This window comes from Malaya genurostris, chromosome 2, assembly GCF_030247185.1.
Source record: "Malaya genurostris strain Urasoe2022 chromosome 2, Malgen_1.1, whole genome shotgun sequence".
In the NCBI taxonomy this organism is placed as follows: Eukaryota; Metazoa; Arthropoda; class Insecta; order Diptera; family Culicidae; genus Malaya; species Malaya genurostris.
In genome coordinates, this window is record NC_080571.1 from 47,179,645 (window position 1) to 47,195,194 (window position 15,550).

Sequence of the window (15,550 nt, forward strand, 5' to 3'; positions counted from 1 at the left end):
TTCATTCGAATTTTATCCGGAACTAGTATTCTGTTTCCCCGTAAAATTACTCCATTTTGCATCACCAGTTCACTATGAAATGGGAAGTAAGGCTTCACAAAATCCTCCACTAATCCTTTCTCTTTTGGCCATCCGTTTACTATGTAGTTCTTGAGTTTGGTGCAAACCTCGTCTTGTTCCGTTTCGTATCTGATTTGACTCAACAGTTCGTCCTGAATTTCGATATGCTCCAATGCGTTCACTTCTTCTATCGCTTTCCATAACGTGTCCATTTCTTCAACATCCGCTGTTTGATCTGCATTCACATTCCGGGAGAGAGTATCCGCCAGTATCAATTTACTTCCTTTTACATACTTGATTGCCAAATTGTATCGCTGAAGACTTAGGACCATACGTTGGATTCGTTTTGGAGCAGATGATATCGGCTTTTTAAAGATTGCCATTAATGGAAGATGATCGGTCTCCACAATCACTTGACGGCTTCCAAAAATGTACTGGTCAAATCTTTTACACGCGAACAATATTGCCAAAGTTTCTTTTGTCGTGAATACGACTTACTTTACTATGGGGTGCCTTTTCAAAATTAGCCATATGGAAGAATGGGCAGAACTTAATCGTGAATATCTCGACTTGTATTAATGGTAGCAACATAATTCTTTCACCATTTCATCAAAAATAGGATCAGGAATTTAGGATAATATTTTAAACAGTGTGAGATAACCACAAACAACTCAAAAATTAGGTTTTCTGAAAATTTCAAAATAATGCGGAAAACTCTTTACTTTCGCTTGGGTTTTTCGCGCAAGGACGACGATTTTGAGGTAGTCAGGCACATATCTTCAACTTAATGCGTATAAAAGGGGAACCGTGGTGAAAACCGATGATTTCTTTTCGTGCGTTCGATGGAAGCAGACGTCGTGGAAGTTAAACCTTCAACCAGCAGCAACGGAGAGAGCGCCTTCTGCGTGGTTAAAACCTCAAACGCTCAGGTAGCAACTTTCATTCGCTTGCTGGCCTTCAAGGCGAGAAGACTGCCATCGCGAGAGTTAAACCATCAACCAGCAGCGACGGAGAGAGCGCCTTCTGCGTGGTTAAAACCTCAAACGGTCGCAACTCTCATTCGCTTGCTGGCCATCAAGGCGAAGGACTGCCATCGCAGGAGTTAAACCAGCAGCGACGGAGAGAGCGTCTTCTGCGTGGTTAAAACCTCAAACGCTCAGGTAGCAACTTTCATTCGCTTGCTGGCCTTCAATGCGAGCAGACTGCCAACGCGAGAGTTAAACCATCAACCAGCAGCGACGGAGAGAGCGCCTTATGCGTGGTTAAAACCTCAAACGCTCAGGTAGCAACTTTCATTCGCTTGCTGGCCTTCAAGGCGAGAAGACTGCCATCGCGAGAGTTAAACCATCAACCAGCAGCGACGGAGAGAGCGCCTTATGCGTGGTTAAAACCTCAAACGCTCAGGTAGCAACTTTCATTCGCTTGCTGGCCTTCAAGGCGAGAAGACTGCCATCGCGAGAGTTAAACCATCAACCAGCAGCGACGGAGAGAGCGCCTTCTGCGTGGTTAAAACCTCAAACGCTCAGGTAGCAACTTTCATTCGCTTGCTGGCCTTCAAGGCGAGAAGACTGCCATCGCGAGATTTAAACCATCAACCAGCAGCGACGGAGAGAGCACCTTCTGCGTGGTTAAAACCTCAAACGCTCAGGTCGCAACTCTCATTCGCTTGCTTGCCATCAAGGCGAAGGACTGCCATCGCAGGAGTTAAACCAGCAGCGACGGAGAGAGCGCCTTCTGCGTGGTTAAAACCTCAAACGCTCAGGTCGCAACTCTCATTCGCTTGCTGGCTATCAAGGCGAGAAGACTGCCATCGCAGGAGTTAAACCAGCAGCGACGGAGAGAGCACCTTCTGCGTGGTTAAAACCTCAAACGCTCAGGTCGCAACTCTCATTCGCTTGCTGGCCATCAAGGCGAGAAGACTGCCATCACGGGAGTTAAACCAGCAGCGACGGAGAGAGCACCTGCCATCATTTGGTTTTCGGTAGTTGTAACGAGAAGTTCAATTTTCAGATTTTAGTTCCGCAATATAGGTTTAGAATTCAGAGCCTGCGTGCTGAAACTGGATTCTGGAACTGTATTCCGGAACTAATTTGTGTTTCGAAATTGCAATTCTAGAATTGCAACTGGATTCTGAGTCTGTTATTGGTTCTAAATTTAGTTCTTGAACTCAGGATCCAGTTCTTTATTCCAGAATCCTTCTATTCGGTTCTTTTTAGAACCATAATAATACTCCTAAAGAATTATGCGGAAATTTACTTTACTGTACTCTATAAAACCCATTCTGGTAGTCATGGCGAAAAATCGTCAAGTTTTAGAGCTTAGTTCTGGAATACGGGTTTAGAATTCAGAGTCTGCGTGCTGAACTAACTCAAATCGTCACTCTTCATCACGAACGCTTTCATAAAAATTTCTTTTCAGAGCCACCATTTTTTTAATTATAAAGAACTATACTGCTTATTTCATAATATTTAATTGCGTTTCAGAATGTTTAATGTAACTAATCTGTAATTTAGTCTAGGCGCATCGTTTAAATTTCTAGTAATGAAAGAGGGGAAAGTTGCACAATTCAAACAATCGATGAACTACCAATTCGAATTCGGAAGTATAAATAAAGCGTGTCATATTCGTATTCACGACATCCAGTTATGTCTCTGACATTACACACCCGTACTTTTTCGATTTGAGCATATTTTTGCTCTGTTTGAGACAGCAGACGTGAAGCGAACAAAATTGGTTGGCTTTGTTGCATCAATACAGCTCCTACAGCATAGCTACTCGCGTCACATTGAATAGTCGTTTCATCCCCAGGGTTGAAATATTTCAGAGTGGTTATCTTCACTATTTGCTTTTTTATAGCCTCGAATGCCTGTCCGCGACGCTTTCCCCAATGCCATGAATCTTCCTTTAACGCATTTCTAAGATCAACGCTCATCTCCGAAAGCTTTGGAATAAACTTGGCCATATAATTGGCAAGACCAAGAAACCGTTGCAGCTCCGCTGCGTTACTGGGCTGCGGCATCTTACTGATCGCGATTGTTTTTTCTGGATCTGGTTTCAGACCATTATGCGAAAGCACATGTCCGAAAAACGGTACTTCTGCTTGATTCAATTTCATCTTCTTCCGGTTCAACTTTATTCCAGTTTGTTTACAGCGTTCCAACAGGGCTATTAGATTCTTATTGTGATTTTCTATTGCTTCCGGTTCAGTTTTCCCTGTTCCAAAGCACAGGATATCGTCCACCAGCACTTCAATCCCTTTCAGTCCTTGTAGCGCTTGGTGTAACTTTTGTTGAAATATTTCCGGCGAGCACGATAGTCCAAAAGGTAGTCTCTTCCAAATGTATCGACCAAACGGTGTCCAAAACGCAGTCAATTTACTGCTCTTATCGTTGAGCTCAACATGCCAGAAACCGTTTCGTACATCAAAGATTGAAAACACCTTCGCACCGTGTAGATCCGGTAATATTTCTTCTAAGGTCGTCATTTGAAATCTTGGTCGCTTAATTGCTTGATTGAGCTGCACTGGATCGAGGCAAATTCGCACTTTTTCCTTTCTCATTACCACCACAATATTACTCGTCCAATCTGTCGGTTGGTTTACTTTTTTTATAATCCCTCTTTTTTCAAGATCGTTCAATTCACACTCCAGTTTGTCTCTTAACAACACTGGTACTCTTCTTGGTTCTTGCTGTTTCGGCACAGTGTCAGTCATTTCTATGTCCACTTTGCCTTCGAATTTTCCATCCCCGCTAAATATATCTTCAAATCCCTTCACAATTTCTTCCGCTTCTGAATTAATTATGCGCTTTTGTTTTTCCAATCCGTTAGCACACATATTGATCTCTTGCACACTCACTATTCCCAATGCGATGCACGTTTTAAAGCCTAAGAGTGGCATTTTTAACACTCCATCTGGAAGCTCCACTACCTGGAATGCTACTCTGTATCGCTTATTATTGTTCTGGTGTCGTAGAATCACTAACCCAATCGCTTGTATCATATTGCCTCCGAAACCTTTCAGTTTGGTAAAACTCGTCTCAAGTTTTACTGTTTTGCCCATCAACTTCTCCAGCTGGTTAAGCGTTATTACATTACAAGATGCACCTGTGTCCACCTGACATTGCACCGTTTTTGGATCAGCTTTCCCATATGAAAATTTTATTTCGGTACAAATTTTCTTCTCTACCACATTAACATTTTCCACCGTCGATATCAATTCGGAGTCATCACTGTCTCCACTTTGTTCATCAATTGTCTTGACTTTTGCCGACCACTTCTGCTTGCCGTGAACTATTTTTCGTTCTTCTTTTCCATTATCGTTCTTTTTAGCATGGCACACTTTCGCGAAATGATTCAGTTTTCCACAGTTTCGACACTTTGCGTTATTGGCCGGACAACAGTCACGATCACCTGGTTTGTGGTCCTTTCGTCCACAGTATTTACATGCTCGTTTCTCCCAATTCGAATTTTCCATCCGTACTTTTGCAATTATCTCGGAATTCGTATCAACGTCGGCTGGTTCTTGCTTCACACATATAGTCACCATTCGGTTTTCCACCAACTTTTGTGAACGACAAACATCGATTCCGTCTGCTAGAGTTAAATTCCTTGTTTTCAACAACGCTTTTCTTGCTTCATCGGACTGTATCCCGATTACGATCCGGTCTCTGATCAATGCATCTTTCAAGTTCCCGAAATTACACGTCTCTGCTAATTTTCGCAGTCTGCTTACAAATTGATTTATGTCTTCTGTATCACCTTGTTTCGCCGAGTTAAAAACGAATCTCTCATACGTTTCGTTTATTTGCGGTAAACAATATGCTTCTAAAGCAGTGAAGATCTCCACCGGTGTTATTTGTCCTCCCACTGGTAACAGTGTATTCAGCAATTTCACTGCATCTAATCCCAAAAAATTTTTTAGTAACGCTACTTTCACTGGATCCGGTTTGTTATCAATTTCTGCTGCCAGCACGAAAATCTCCCATGACTGTCGAAAATCCCGAAACTCTTCCGCTAAATGTTCACTACCTATATTTAGTGCATTTGGTGGTCGGACTCCCAACACACTCATATTTGCTGCTGGTATTTGTTCTGCCGGTGGGACTTCTGCCATGACTTTTTTCAATACCACTACTGACGCATTTTTTTCTGTGCTCAGTACGCTGTGCAATGTCGCTTCTTCTGACGAAATCCTCGTGCTAATGTCGGTGTCCTCTCCTGGTGCTTTCTAACCAGCGAAACCTTGCACCTCCGAGTTTCCGATATTTCCGTACTCCGTCGTAATTCCGCTACCGATTAATTACTTTACAATAATTTTCCGTATTATATTCGCACAATTATTTTTAATGTAAAAGGTTTACTTCTGACACCATGTTTTCAGATGTTCTGTGTCCTAAAAATACAATGGCCTCGTTGCCAGCTTTATTGTTCTATTTAGTTGTCTCTACAGTCTCAGAGTAATTTAGTTAACTTAAGTGTAATAATCAAATACATATCATAACAAGTTGTTTGATGTAAAGCCGCCATAACTAAGTTCAATTTTTTGCAATGACTGAGCGGAAACATATATTGGAGAAGCCAAATGAATGAAAAACTAACAGAAAAGATGAATTTTTGGAAAAAGACACGCTCAGAGACAGGACGTTAAAAACAATTGCGGTTTGATTTTCCGTAACAATCGGCTTCTGGTAGGAAAGGGCAGACATTCAATACAACCTTCATAGGGGTCTGTCGCTGACGATGTCCCACATACCAAGTTCGCTTATGTGCAGGTAGCTTGGTGATCCGGCGATTTCACCTCCTATAAAAAAAATGTTTCGAGGATTGGATCAAGCGCTGGCATAAGTGTGTTGCAGTCGATATCGGGGCAGTACTTTGAAGGAAACAATATATATGTTGATGAATAATCTTGTATTTTCAGTTTTCTGAATAAATTCTGGGAACTTTTCGATCAAGGTCAATTTTTCTACAACTACAATTTTCCTAGTTTGAATTTATTAATATATTGTTCATTTAATTAGCTAACCATGGATTAGGATCGATATTTTCGTTTTCATTACACAAACCCTTGTAGACCGCGTGACATCCAGTCGTACATTTGGAGCAAGCAGTCCCAGATTGGTAGACAGGTTGGCTGATGACGTTGGTCACCGCATAGTTGCAGACGAATAATTTGTTGATCCATGGCGAAGTGTAATAACTTACCAGCGAACATCCAATCTCAATGGCACGGTCGGAAACAATCTGAGTGAAGTGGCCAATAGTGGGACTGTCGGGAAAAGTACAGTGAGTATTTTAACTTTTTTCGTTCGTTGACTAGACTAGATACTAACCCGCTGCTCGGAAAACTTGCGATATCACTAGGTCTAGCGTTGGAATACTCCGAGTACCAAGCGTCAACGAATCCTTCGATTAGATCTTCGTCCTCAAAATCCATTCCATAGTAAGACTTGGCAGCAATGTTCTGTCCAGCAGCTTTAAATCGTTCGGTGTTTCGGCACGAGTCGTGTCCAAAAATGCAGCGTCTAGCGTTGGCAGCCGCTATGCTTGCCAGATCTTCATTCCATACCTGTAAAGAACCAGTTCTAGAGAAGGTAAAGCTCATGGTGTCCTGTTTATTACATGCCATGGTGGCCATTCGACTGGCCTGCAGAAAATACTCACTCGAAGAATAGTTCTGTAGTCCCAGTGCAATTTTATTGCGCAGCTGATTGTGCAGATCGAGAATCAATTCTTGCTTTTCATCGTCCAGATCAGTTTCGTATGCTTCCGGTCCACATTCTTCAGCCATCTCCGTGAGCCCATTGCAAGCAATATGGGTAGTTCCGGCTGGACACAACGCAGAATCGCAAAAATTGGCCTGCACCGATGCCTCTGCCAATATGAAAATGATCACTGAAAGGAAACAGATATTTTTTGATTCGCAAAATTTAGCATTGCTATTATTAAATTGAACCCTACAAGAAAGCAAGAGTTTCATCGTGGTGTCACTTTACAAGAATAACGATTATTCTTAGTTATCGACTCACTTTTATAGTTAGAAGCCTACATCAGCTAGTCTACAGATAAGATATAGCAACATGGGGGTCTAATTGAAATACACAATGAACAAAATAATCAATATCAAGGCTCGATGAATCTGAAATTTATTATTTTTCAGGGCAATATTATCGGGACACTTTCTTGGAAGTATACTGATTATTTTTCCAAAGGGAAAGAACTGTTGATGTGTTTTACAAGAAGGTTGATAACAATCTATTATCCATATCTGAATTAAAAAACTGACAAAATAGTATAGAATCCGGCAGATGAGGTAATTCAGTCATAAATTAAATTTTCTTGGTTTGGCAGAAAAAAATCTTTTAGGTCGAAGTAAGACTGCGGCCGGGGATTCTTTTTCCTGCAGTAACCAGCATTATTTTTATAGTTGTTTTTGTAATGTGAGTTTTTGAAAAAATACAGGTTTTGTGCCTATTTGATAATGGTATATTGTACACCAACTCAAACGGGTCAATGATCATCCAAAAAAATCATTAAGACATAAGTCGGATGATGAAATACAAAATAAAATAATAATATGAAGCATATGTTGAGTGTGTGTTTAACCTATCTCAAACTCCACTGTTAGCATGCATACGTTTGATATATTTATTTTGGCACTATTCTCCGCCAGAGCTTAAAAATGTCTCGTATTTTCAATGAAAGAATACAATCCAATCGCAACCGAAAGAAGCATTTTCGCCTCTTACTGCAACAAAAGGGAGTATCAATGCCAACGTCACTAGTTTGCCTACGACAAGGCGAAACCAAAATATCATTCGCATGAAAATTTAGTCGAATTTCCATTCTCATTCAATTCTTCCATGTATTGAAAATCTGTGATGTTTGGCAATAAAGAGAATCTAAATCACGATAAATCAAATTTACTCTAGAACCTCTTTGGAAACCAGCAGTAACTATAGATACGAGCATCAACAGGTAAAAATCATTGTGTTTCATTTTCTGTCTTGATCAATTCTCGAAACTTTGGTTGAATATCGATACTGCACGGTATACGATTTTCACTGAAAACCTAAAATGACAGATAGAACACAATTTTGAAACAACTTTGGTCTGGACATGGATCTTGTTATCAAAATTTTAAAGCGGAGCTAAGAGTAACATTTATTTTGCGTCATTTTCATATATTTCGAGTTAATGAAAATGACTTTTATCATCTCTGGTAACTACATTGGAGGGCCTGAAGCTACGAAGTTCATCAGCAGTGGAGTTTTGACCACTGAAAAATGGTCGAAACTATTATTTTAGGGTGAATACGGAAGGAGCATTAACCCCATAATATTTATCTAATTAGTCGTTTAGTTTTCTTCGTGGCTTTGTCTCTTAAAAATGTCATACACCATTCGACTCAGTTCATCGATTCTGAATCTGAATCGATGAATCGATTCTCACAAACTTATACTCAAATAAAAATTACTATTGTCCCTTAGAATCTGAATCTGATTTCCAGTTTCGAAATTACAATGAAAAATGTACGAAATATGACACAAAATATGCACTTACTTTTCACCGTAGTGAAGTGTCTGAACCGATTTTAACAAACTCAAACGAAAGGCATTACTTCTCCATATAAGGTTATACCGGTTCCGAAAGTACCGAAAATAGTGATCAAAACCTCCAAAATGAAACTAACATTTGTAATGAAAAACGTTGATGTAATACACAAAAATAAGGGTTTTAAATAGATATTTATGCAAACAATGTTAGTTTATTCTCGAACAACCCTTTCTGTTTCAGTTCAATGAGCCGTTTTTTCGGAAATACTCCAGTGATATTCACCCCGATTCTGCAATCCGACGGATTTGTGATACGAACGAATATACACTTTCGTTCGAGTTCGAATTTCGCATTTTTTTTATTCCGTTCGACTTGTATGATTCGATCGACTTTCGTTCGGGAACACTTGAAATTTCTAACACTATCCATCAAAGCTGTCAACACTAAGTAGTGTATTATTCATTTCTAAGTAAACGAAACCGTCACACTTGTATAAACAAAATTAGAACGATTCTAAACCGAATAGAAGTAATACGTATGTAAGTCGATCGAGTAATGTTCGAAAATTGAACAACTCGAACGAATGATATTCGAGTTCATACCCAACTCGAACGGAATGCAGAATGGAAATCGCACATTCGATCGGAATATTTCGAATCGATCGACGTACAGAATAAGCGACGACACGACCAGGCATTTCGAAGAAAAATCAGCATTAAAACTGTTCGCTAACGATTCACCGTCAGTTACAACAAATCTAGCGACCCCCTGTAAATGATAAAAATAATCTTCTCGAGCAACACTGTTTAAGTTGCTATGGACTAGTTACCAAGGAACCCCAAAACAAATAAACATGTTTTGAAAGCGGTGGAATAGTTCTATTAGTGTTAAACTTTGCCCAAATTAAGCAGAAATGCATTTAAATGGACTCGATTTTCGGAATTTAATCGAAACTATGGATGAAACCAACGAACGAGGACAATGATCTGCTTCCAGCGATTCATCCGTAAACTTCAACTGCTAGCTTTTCTGGGCAGTTGGATTCGGTGTAATATGCCGGTGTCAAAATTGTTTTGTGTCGGTTGATTGCGCAGCAGTGGAAACAGTATTTCACTTTGTTGGCCACTATTCGAGGATTAGCTCGTTGTCGGTCATTTCCATGTCTTCCTTCTCACACAACGGTTCCAAGTCAAGACCTGAATTTTGAACTTGGCTTTATAAAAGACATAACTCATACTCCTCAATTTTTATATTCCGCTCGAGTCAGGTAAATCCATTAAAATGTTCCGTAATATAATAACCGATCTGAAATTTATTTTGTTTACATTCATCTTGCCTTCGATATGCAGTAACCAAGGTTATGGTGACTGTTATTCAAAATCAATAAATATATAAACTTGTGCTGCCAGTTTAAAAAAATTCACTAGCGTTTTCGATTTGACATTTCCAGTTACTGAGGGGTAGTTAAATTTACGATACAGTTTTGATAGACGAGTGGCAGGTCGTGTCGTCGGAATAAGGGTGGTTGTCAAAAATAACCCTGCTCGAGAGCATGGTTATTTTTGACAGATCGATGGTTTTTTTCCGACACTGAAAAAAATTTTGCAATGAAAATTCTAATATAAATTCTTTAGTTGAAATTATTTCCAGTGGAAAATAAACCCGAATAACTTTCCATCCGTCAAATTTTTAAATAGGCCGCAGTTTTAGTTAAATTTAACTACTCGACACAAAATAATCACTCACTGTCAGATTTCAACCAAAAGTTAAAATTAACCGCGAAATGGTTCACAGCCTGAATAGACAGAAGTCACACTTAGCTAAATAGGGTGAATACGGTGGTTGTGGAACGATATTGGTTGAATTTTTTGTGAAAATCGATGATTTTTGGTGAAGCTGTTTTTCGAAAAAAAATGAGTGATTTTGGAATCAATCGTGCTTTCACTTTTCTTATGCCCAAATGGTCTTTCAAAATAGTTTTTACTGTTCCTTTCGATATTGCAACGATCCCAGTAAGGTCTCTGACTGCTAATCGTCGACATATACTAAACACTAGTAAATATTTTGACACTTGGCACAGATGTCACGGACAGTCATACCAACCTAGAAAAAAAAATTCCCGAAAAAATCTTTCAAATTCGGGTTTATATACTTGATTATCCTCCACCGAATCCACATGTTGCCGGCAAGACAAAGAACTTCCTGATGAATTGAGTCTTTTTGTATTTCCGGGACATTTCAGGAGCCGGATTAGATGACCTATTTCATACTTTGGAGTTACACCTTGTCGTTCAACAACGTAGCTTGGTTCAGTGTACCACTGCCGGTTCTACAACCATACTATTGAATCATATTAATAATGGTAATTGGTAATAACGATAATAATAATAATAATAAATCCGAAGAAATGAACCTGTAACAATCGATGTTATATTTGTTCAAAAAGAAAAGAAAATTTCTTATATAAAAAAATTAACTCATTCTACATTCAAACTGCGAAAAAAACGAAGTTAATTTAAACCGTAAATAAAAAACATCTCGATTCCCCAGTGGATTAGTAATGACACCAGAAGCGCCGTCTGGTGGAAAATAGTAAATGCTCATAAAATGAAGGTATAAAGTTCCATACGCATCAACGTAGCTATTGGAAAAAAGTACACCCGTTTCGCACTAGAAGCGCTGTCAGTGTCTCCGTTGATTTATGGCTTCAGTCTACGTTGCTACCCTCTTAGAAAAAAAAAGTTCAACGGTGGCCCTTCGTTGGTCCAATACGTTTCTTTATAACAGATCGGCTGAAAAGTTCGTATCGTTTCTATGAGAGGGCGCCACTAGAATTAAATCCATACCATTTTCAGTTAGTACCAACCTTCAAAAGATACGTGTATTAATTTGACAGCTGTCTGATTATTAGTTTGTGAGATATTGCATTTTGAGTGAAGCTACTTTTGTTGTTGTGAAAAAAATGAAAAAAAAAGGAATTTCGTGTGTTGATGAAACACTACTTTTTGATGAAAAAAAGTGCCGCCGATACCAAAAAATGGCTTGATGAGTGTTATCCAGACTCTGCACCGGGCGAAGCAACAATTCGTAAGTGGTTTGCAAAATTTCGTACTGGTCATATGAGCACCGAAGACGATGAACGCAGTGGACGTCCAAAAGAGGCTGTTACCGATGAAAACGTAAAAAAAATCCACAAAATGATTTTCAATGACCGTAAAGTGAAGTTGATCGAGATAGCTGACACCCTAAAGATATCAAAGGAACGTGTTGGACATATTATTCACGAATATTTGGATATGAGAAAGCTTTGTGCAAAATGGGTGCCGCGTGAGCTCACAATCGATCAAAAACAACAACGAATTGATGATTCTGAGCAGTGTTTGGAGCTGTTATATGGAAATAAAACGAAGCTGTTATATCGAAATAAAATTTTTTCGTCGATATATAACATTGGACGAAACATGGCTCCATCACTTCACTCCGGAGTCCAATCGACAGTCAGCTGAGTGGACTGCACGCGATGAACCGAACCCAAAGCGTGGAAAGACTCAACAATCGGCCGGTAAGGTTATGGCGTCTGTATTTTGGGATTCGCATGGTATAATTTTCATCGACTGCATTGAAAAGGGAAAACCATCAACAGTGACTATTATATAGCGTTATTAGAGCGTTTGAAGGACGAAATTTAAAAAACGGCCTCATTTGAAGAAGAAAATTGGGCTTCGAATTGCTCCCTCATCCACCGTATTCTCCAGATTTGGCCCCCAGTGACTTTTCCCTGTTCTCAGACCTCAAGAGAATGCTCGCTGGTGAAAAATTTAGAAGCAATGAAGAGGTAATCGCTGAAACTGAGGCCTATTTTGAGGCAAAGGACAAATCGTACTACAAAAATGGTATCGAAAAGTTGGAAGATCGCTATAATCGCTGTATCGCCTCTGATGGCAATTATGTTGAATAATAAAAACGAATTTTGGCAAAAAAATGTGTGTTTCTATTAAACGATACGAACTTTTCAGCCGAACTGTTATATGAAGCTAACACCTAATTTTGACTCTATTTTTGCAAGAGAAAAAACAACAAACCGTTCCAGCAAACTGAACCAATATTTCGTCCAGTATGTCGTTCAAAGAGCGCTCAACGACCAACAAAATAGAACCGCCTGCTGAGAGGTTTACAACAACCTCAAGTGGCAGAAAACATTGCATCACGCCCGCATAGCGTTTTGGCTACCTGGGCAGCCATGGCCACCAGAAGGCTACCAAAATTGATTCAGTTACGGTTGTCAAATCCAATTTGACAAAACAAAGTCGCCTGTATCCAAGTTAGCCGAGCGTTTTCATCTTCTCACCTTCGCTGAAAATGTCAAAGATTTCAATGTGGAAAAATCCTGGTGGATACGGTTGTATCGTTTGAGTTGTATTCCTGGCAGCGGTGAGGCAGCCGGTCACCAGAATATCTGCCAGCCATATTTTTCCAGCTGGCAGCGTTTAGTCAGCCGTCTGGCAGCCATGCGTATGCGGGCGGGTGAGCGGCCAAACCTAAGCAGGCGTACGTTGATTAACGTTTTCCACGAATTTCCAATTTAATATGTCCTTGCATTACAAAGTATATTGATATTGCTTTTATGTTTTTCTGATAAAAAACTGGAAATTAGTCACACAAACTAATCTAATCATAACTAACTACTAAGAGATTACTTTTTGATAGGCGGTGTATTTCGTGTGATGGAAGACGATTCATCATTACTCCAGAACAACGTGCGCGAGTCGCATTAGGACTCCGAAGATTACGCCACCGGTATAACTTTCTACCGCGAGTTTCGGCAACGCTCCGGTGTGACATATTCCGAATATTTTTTTCACATTTAACACAACACTTTAGAGTGTTGATACATTTGGTCTCAAAGTCGATTGAAATCTCAAATTTAAAAAATAATTTTCATTTTGGAAGTATTAAAGGTGGTCAACCCGATTCTGTATATCGTTTGAATAGGATTATTTGGATCGAATACGAAGTTTTGCATCTTTATCGAGTTTTCCATACAAAAGCATCACTCGATCGAATTAAAGAATGCAAATTTTTACATTCGAACCGAAGTGCAGAATAGAGGTGTGCATTTCAAAATCCCTTCGATCATAGGAAATGATTTACGGCAAATTAAAAATCTGTGATGAACCGTGCCAACAAGCCATTACTTTGTAAATAGGATAAATCAACTGATCTATAAATAAGATTGTTCTGCAACAGGCTCAATTGTCATGAGAAATCATGTTTTGAAAAAATGTCTAAATCTGTTTACGGGGATAGCAATTGGACACAGGTAAATTGAAAGACTGAAAGCTTCTTTATAAAATTGAAATTGGTTACGTCATCCAAAATTAGCTACACTCATGAGACGATAGTTTTGCTTAACGTGGCTTCGGTATATTTTGTAAGTTACCACTGTCAGTTACTTTAGTTTTATATTTGTTAGATTTGCAATATTCACTTTTTATTGAATTTAATACATAAATTTAAACAATCATGTCGAAAACTTTTACACTGGAAAAATTCATGCCATTCTAGAAAAAATAAGAGTTGAATTAATGTACGTTAAATTATTGTAACTGGCAAACTTACGCCTCTATCAAGGACGCCCGCAGATTGTTCGTCACTCCTGCCGGTTGAGCTTCGTTCAATTTGAAAACACTTTCCACCACCGAGAGTTCCGTTGAAGTTGTACTCATTCCGCAGAAGGCACACCAGTCATTCACTACCACACCGGCAGCTAGAACTTCTGACCCTCGATTTACAGTACCAGCCTGAAGGTATAAAAATATTCAAAAAACATCCAATACACATTTTTACAGCACAATCCTACCACCAATGGAATTTGTAACAACGAAGCTAGTTCATCCAGTTCTGAGGTAGGTGTCTTTGCATGGATCAGGCCACCTTGATTGCTAAGGACTGAGTACGCTCCCACCAGCACGTTGTTCGCTATGGTTTGTCGGTAAACTTCTACACCGAGCACATCTCCTATGATCTCTTCCGTTTCTCTGTCGATGTCAGGATGTACCAGTGCGACGTAATCATTGCAAGCAATCACATTTCCTAAGGCGGATAATCGTTCTTCAACGCGTTGAATTTTAACCGAATCTGGTAAAGAATTTCTCAGATGCTGCAGTTCTACGTCTGTGGTACTTCCGGGAACGATCAGCCCATTTTTGTTAGCAACCGTCAGTCGACCAATGATGCGACAACCTGCAATGCTGGCATGTACCACCGGAATGGTTTCTGAAAGTTCCGATTCAAATGTGCTGAAAAATCAATCATTGAGCATTGTTATGAAATTACTGATACTAGGTTAATTGTTATCGTTAAGTCAGAAAATGTATGCATTTAACAAATATATTCATAGGTATGAAAACAATTGTGTAATGTGAATAGTATTTAAAATTGAACCGAAAACAAGACACTAACGGATAGTCCAGCATGAACGAAAGTTGTCATTTCCCAAGAATATAAAAACATAGAATTCTATGCACATGTAGCAGAACCTAACCTGAACGTGAAATATTTCTATATATTACAGTTTTCGTATAATCATTTGGAATACTAAGAATTTATCACATAACCAGAATCGGAGTGGTTACTTGGCTGTATACTTAAAAACTGATGCTCTATCGTATTTAATACCTGTAGAAAGCTTCTGATCCTCCAATCGCAACCAGACAGTATGAATTCGTTAGTTTGCTAAACACACCTATATCGTCATTGTTTTCGAACTGAGCACGAAGAGCCATTCTTTTATTATACAAATAATATATTTGAAATATGGATACTTTATTAAAGTCAATGTTCGAAATATCAACTCGTCTATATTAACAATTTTCAAGATAATATATCAACAATTTTGATGAAGCAATTGAATTTACACACTCCACAAGCAATA

General features: G+C 39.2%; 1 protein-coding gene across 1 annotated transcript; it reads right to left on the minus strand.

Moving 5' to 3' along the window:
* Positions 1-14,018: 14,018 nt before the first annotated feature.
* LOC131432359 (eukaryotic translation initiation factor 6) lies at positions 14,019-15,550 on the minus strand. The gene is made up of 4 exons (XM_058598591.1): positions 15,295-15,550; positions 14,477-14,915; positions 14,236-14,417; positions 14,019-14,177 (listed from the first exon to the last, which is right to left on the minus strand). Exons 1-4 carry the CDS (start codon positions 15,399-15,401, stop codon positions 14,168-14,170), a joined length of 738 nt encoding a protein of 245 aa, XP_058454574.1. The 5' UTR covers positions 15,402-15,550; the 3' UTR covers positions 14,019-14,167.

Excerpts from the sequence above, each read along its gene's own strand:
- LOC131432359 (XM_058598591.1), bottom strand. The coding sequence starts at position 15,401 with ATGGCTCTTCGTGCTCAGTTCGAAAACAATGACGATATAGGTGTGTTT. Across the intron at positions 14,916-15,294 it reads GGATCAGAAGCTTTCTACAG|CACATTTGAATCGGAACTTT; the intron begins GTATTAAATACG and ends TTGATTTTTCAG. Across the intron at positions 14,418-14,476 it reads TGTTACAAATTCCATTGGTG|GCTGGTACTGTAAATCGAGG; the intron begins GTAGGATTGTGC and ends TTATACCTTCAG.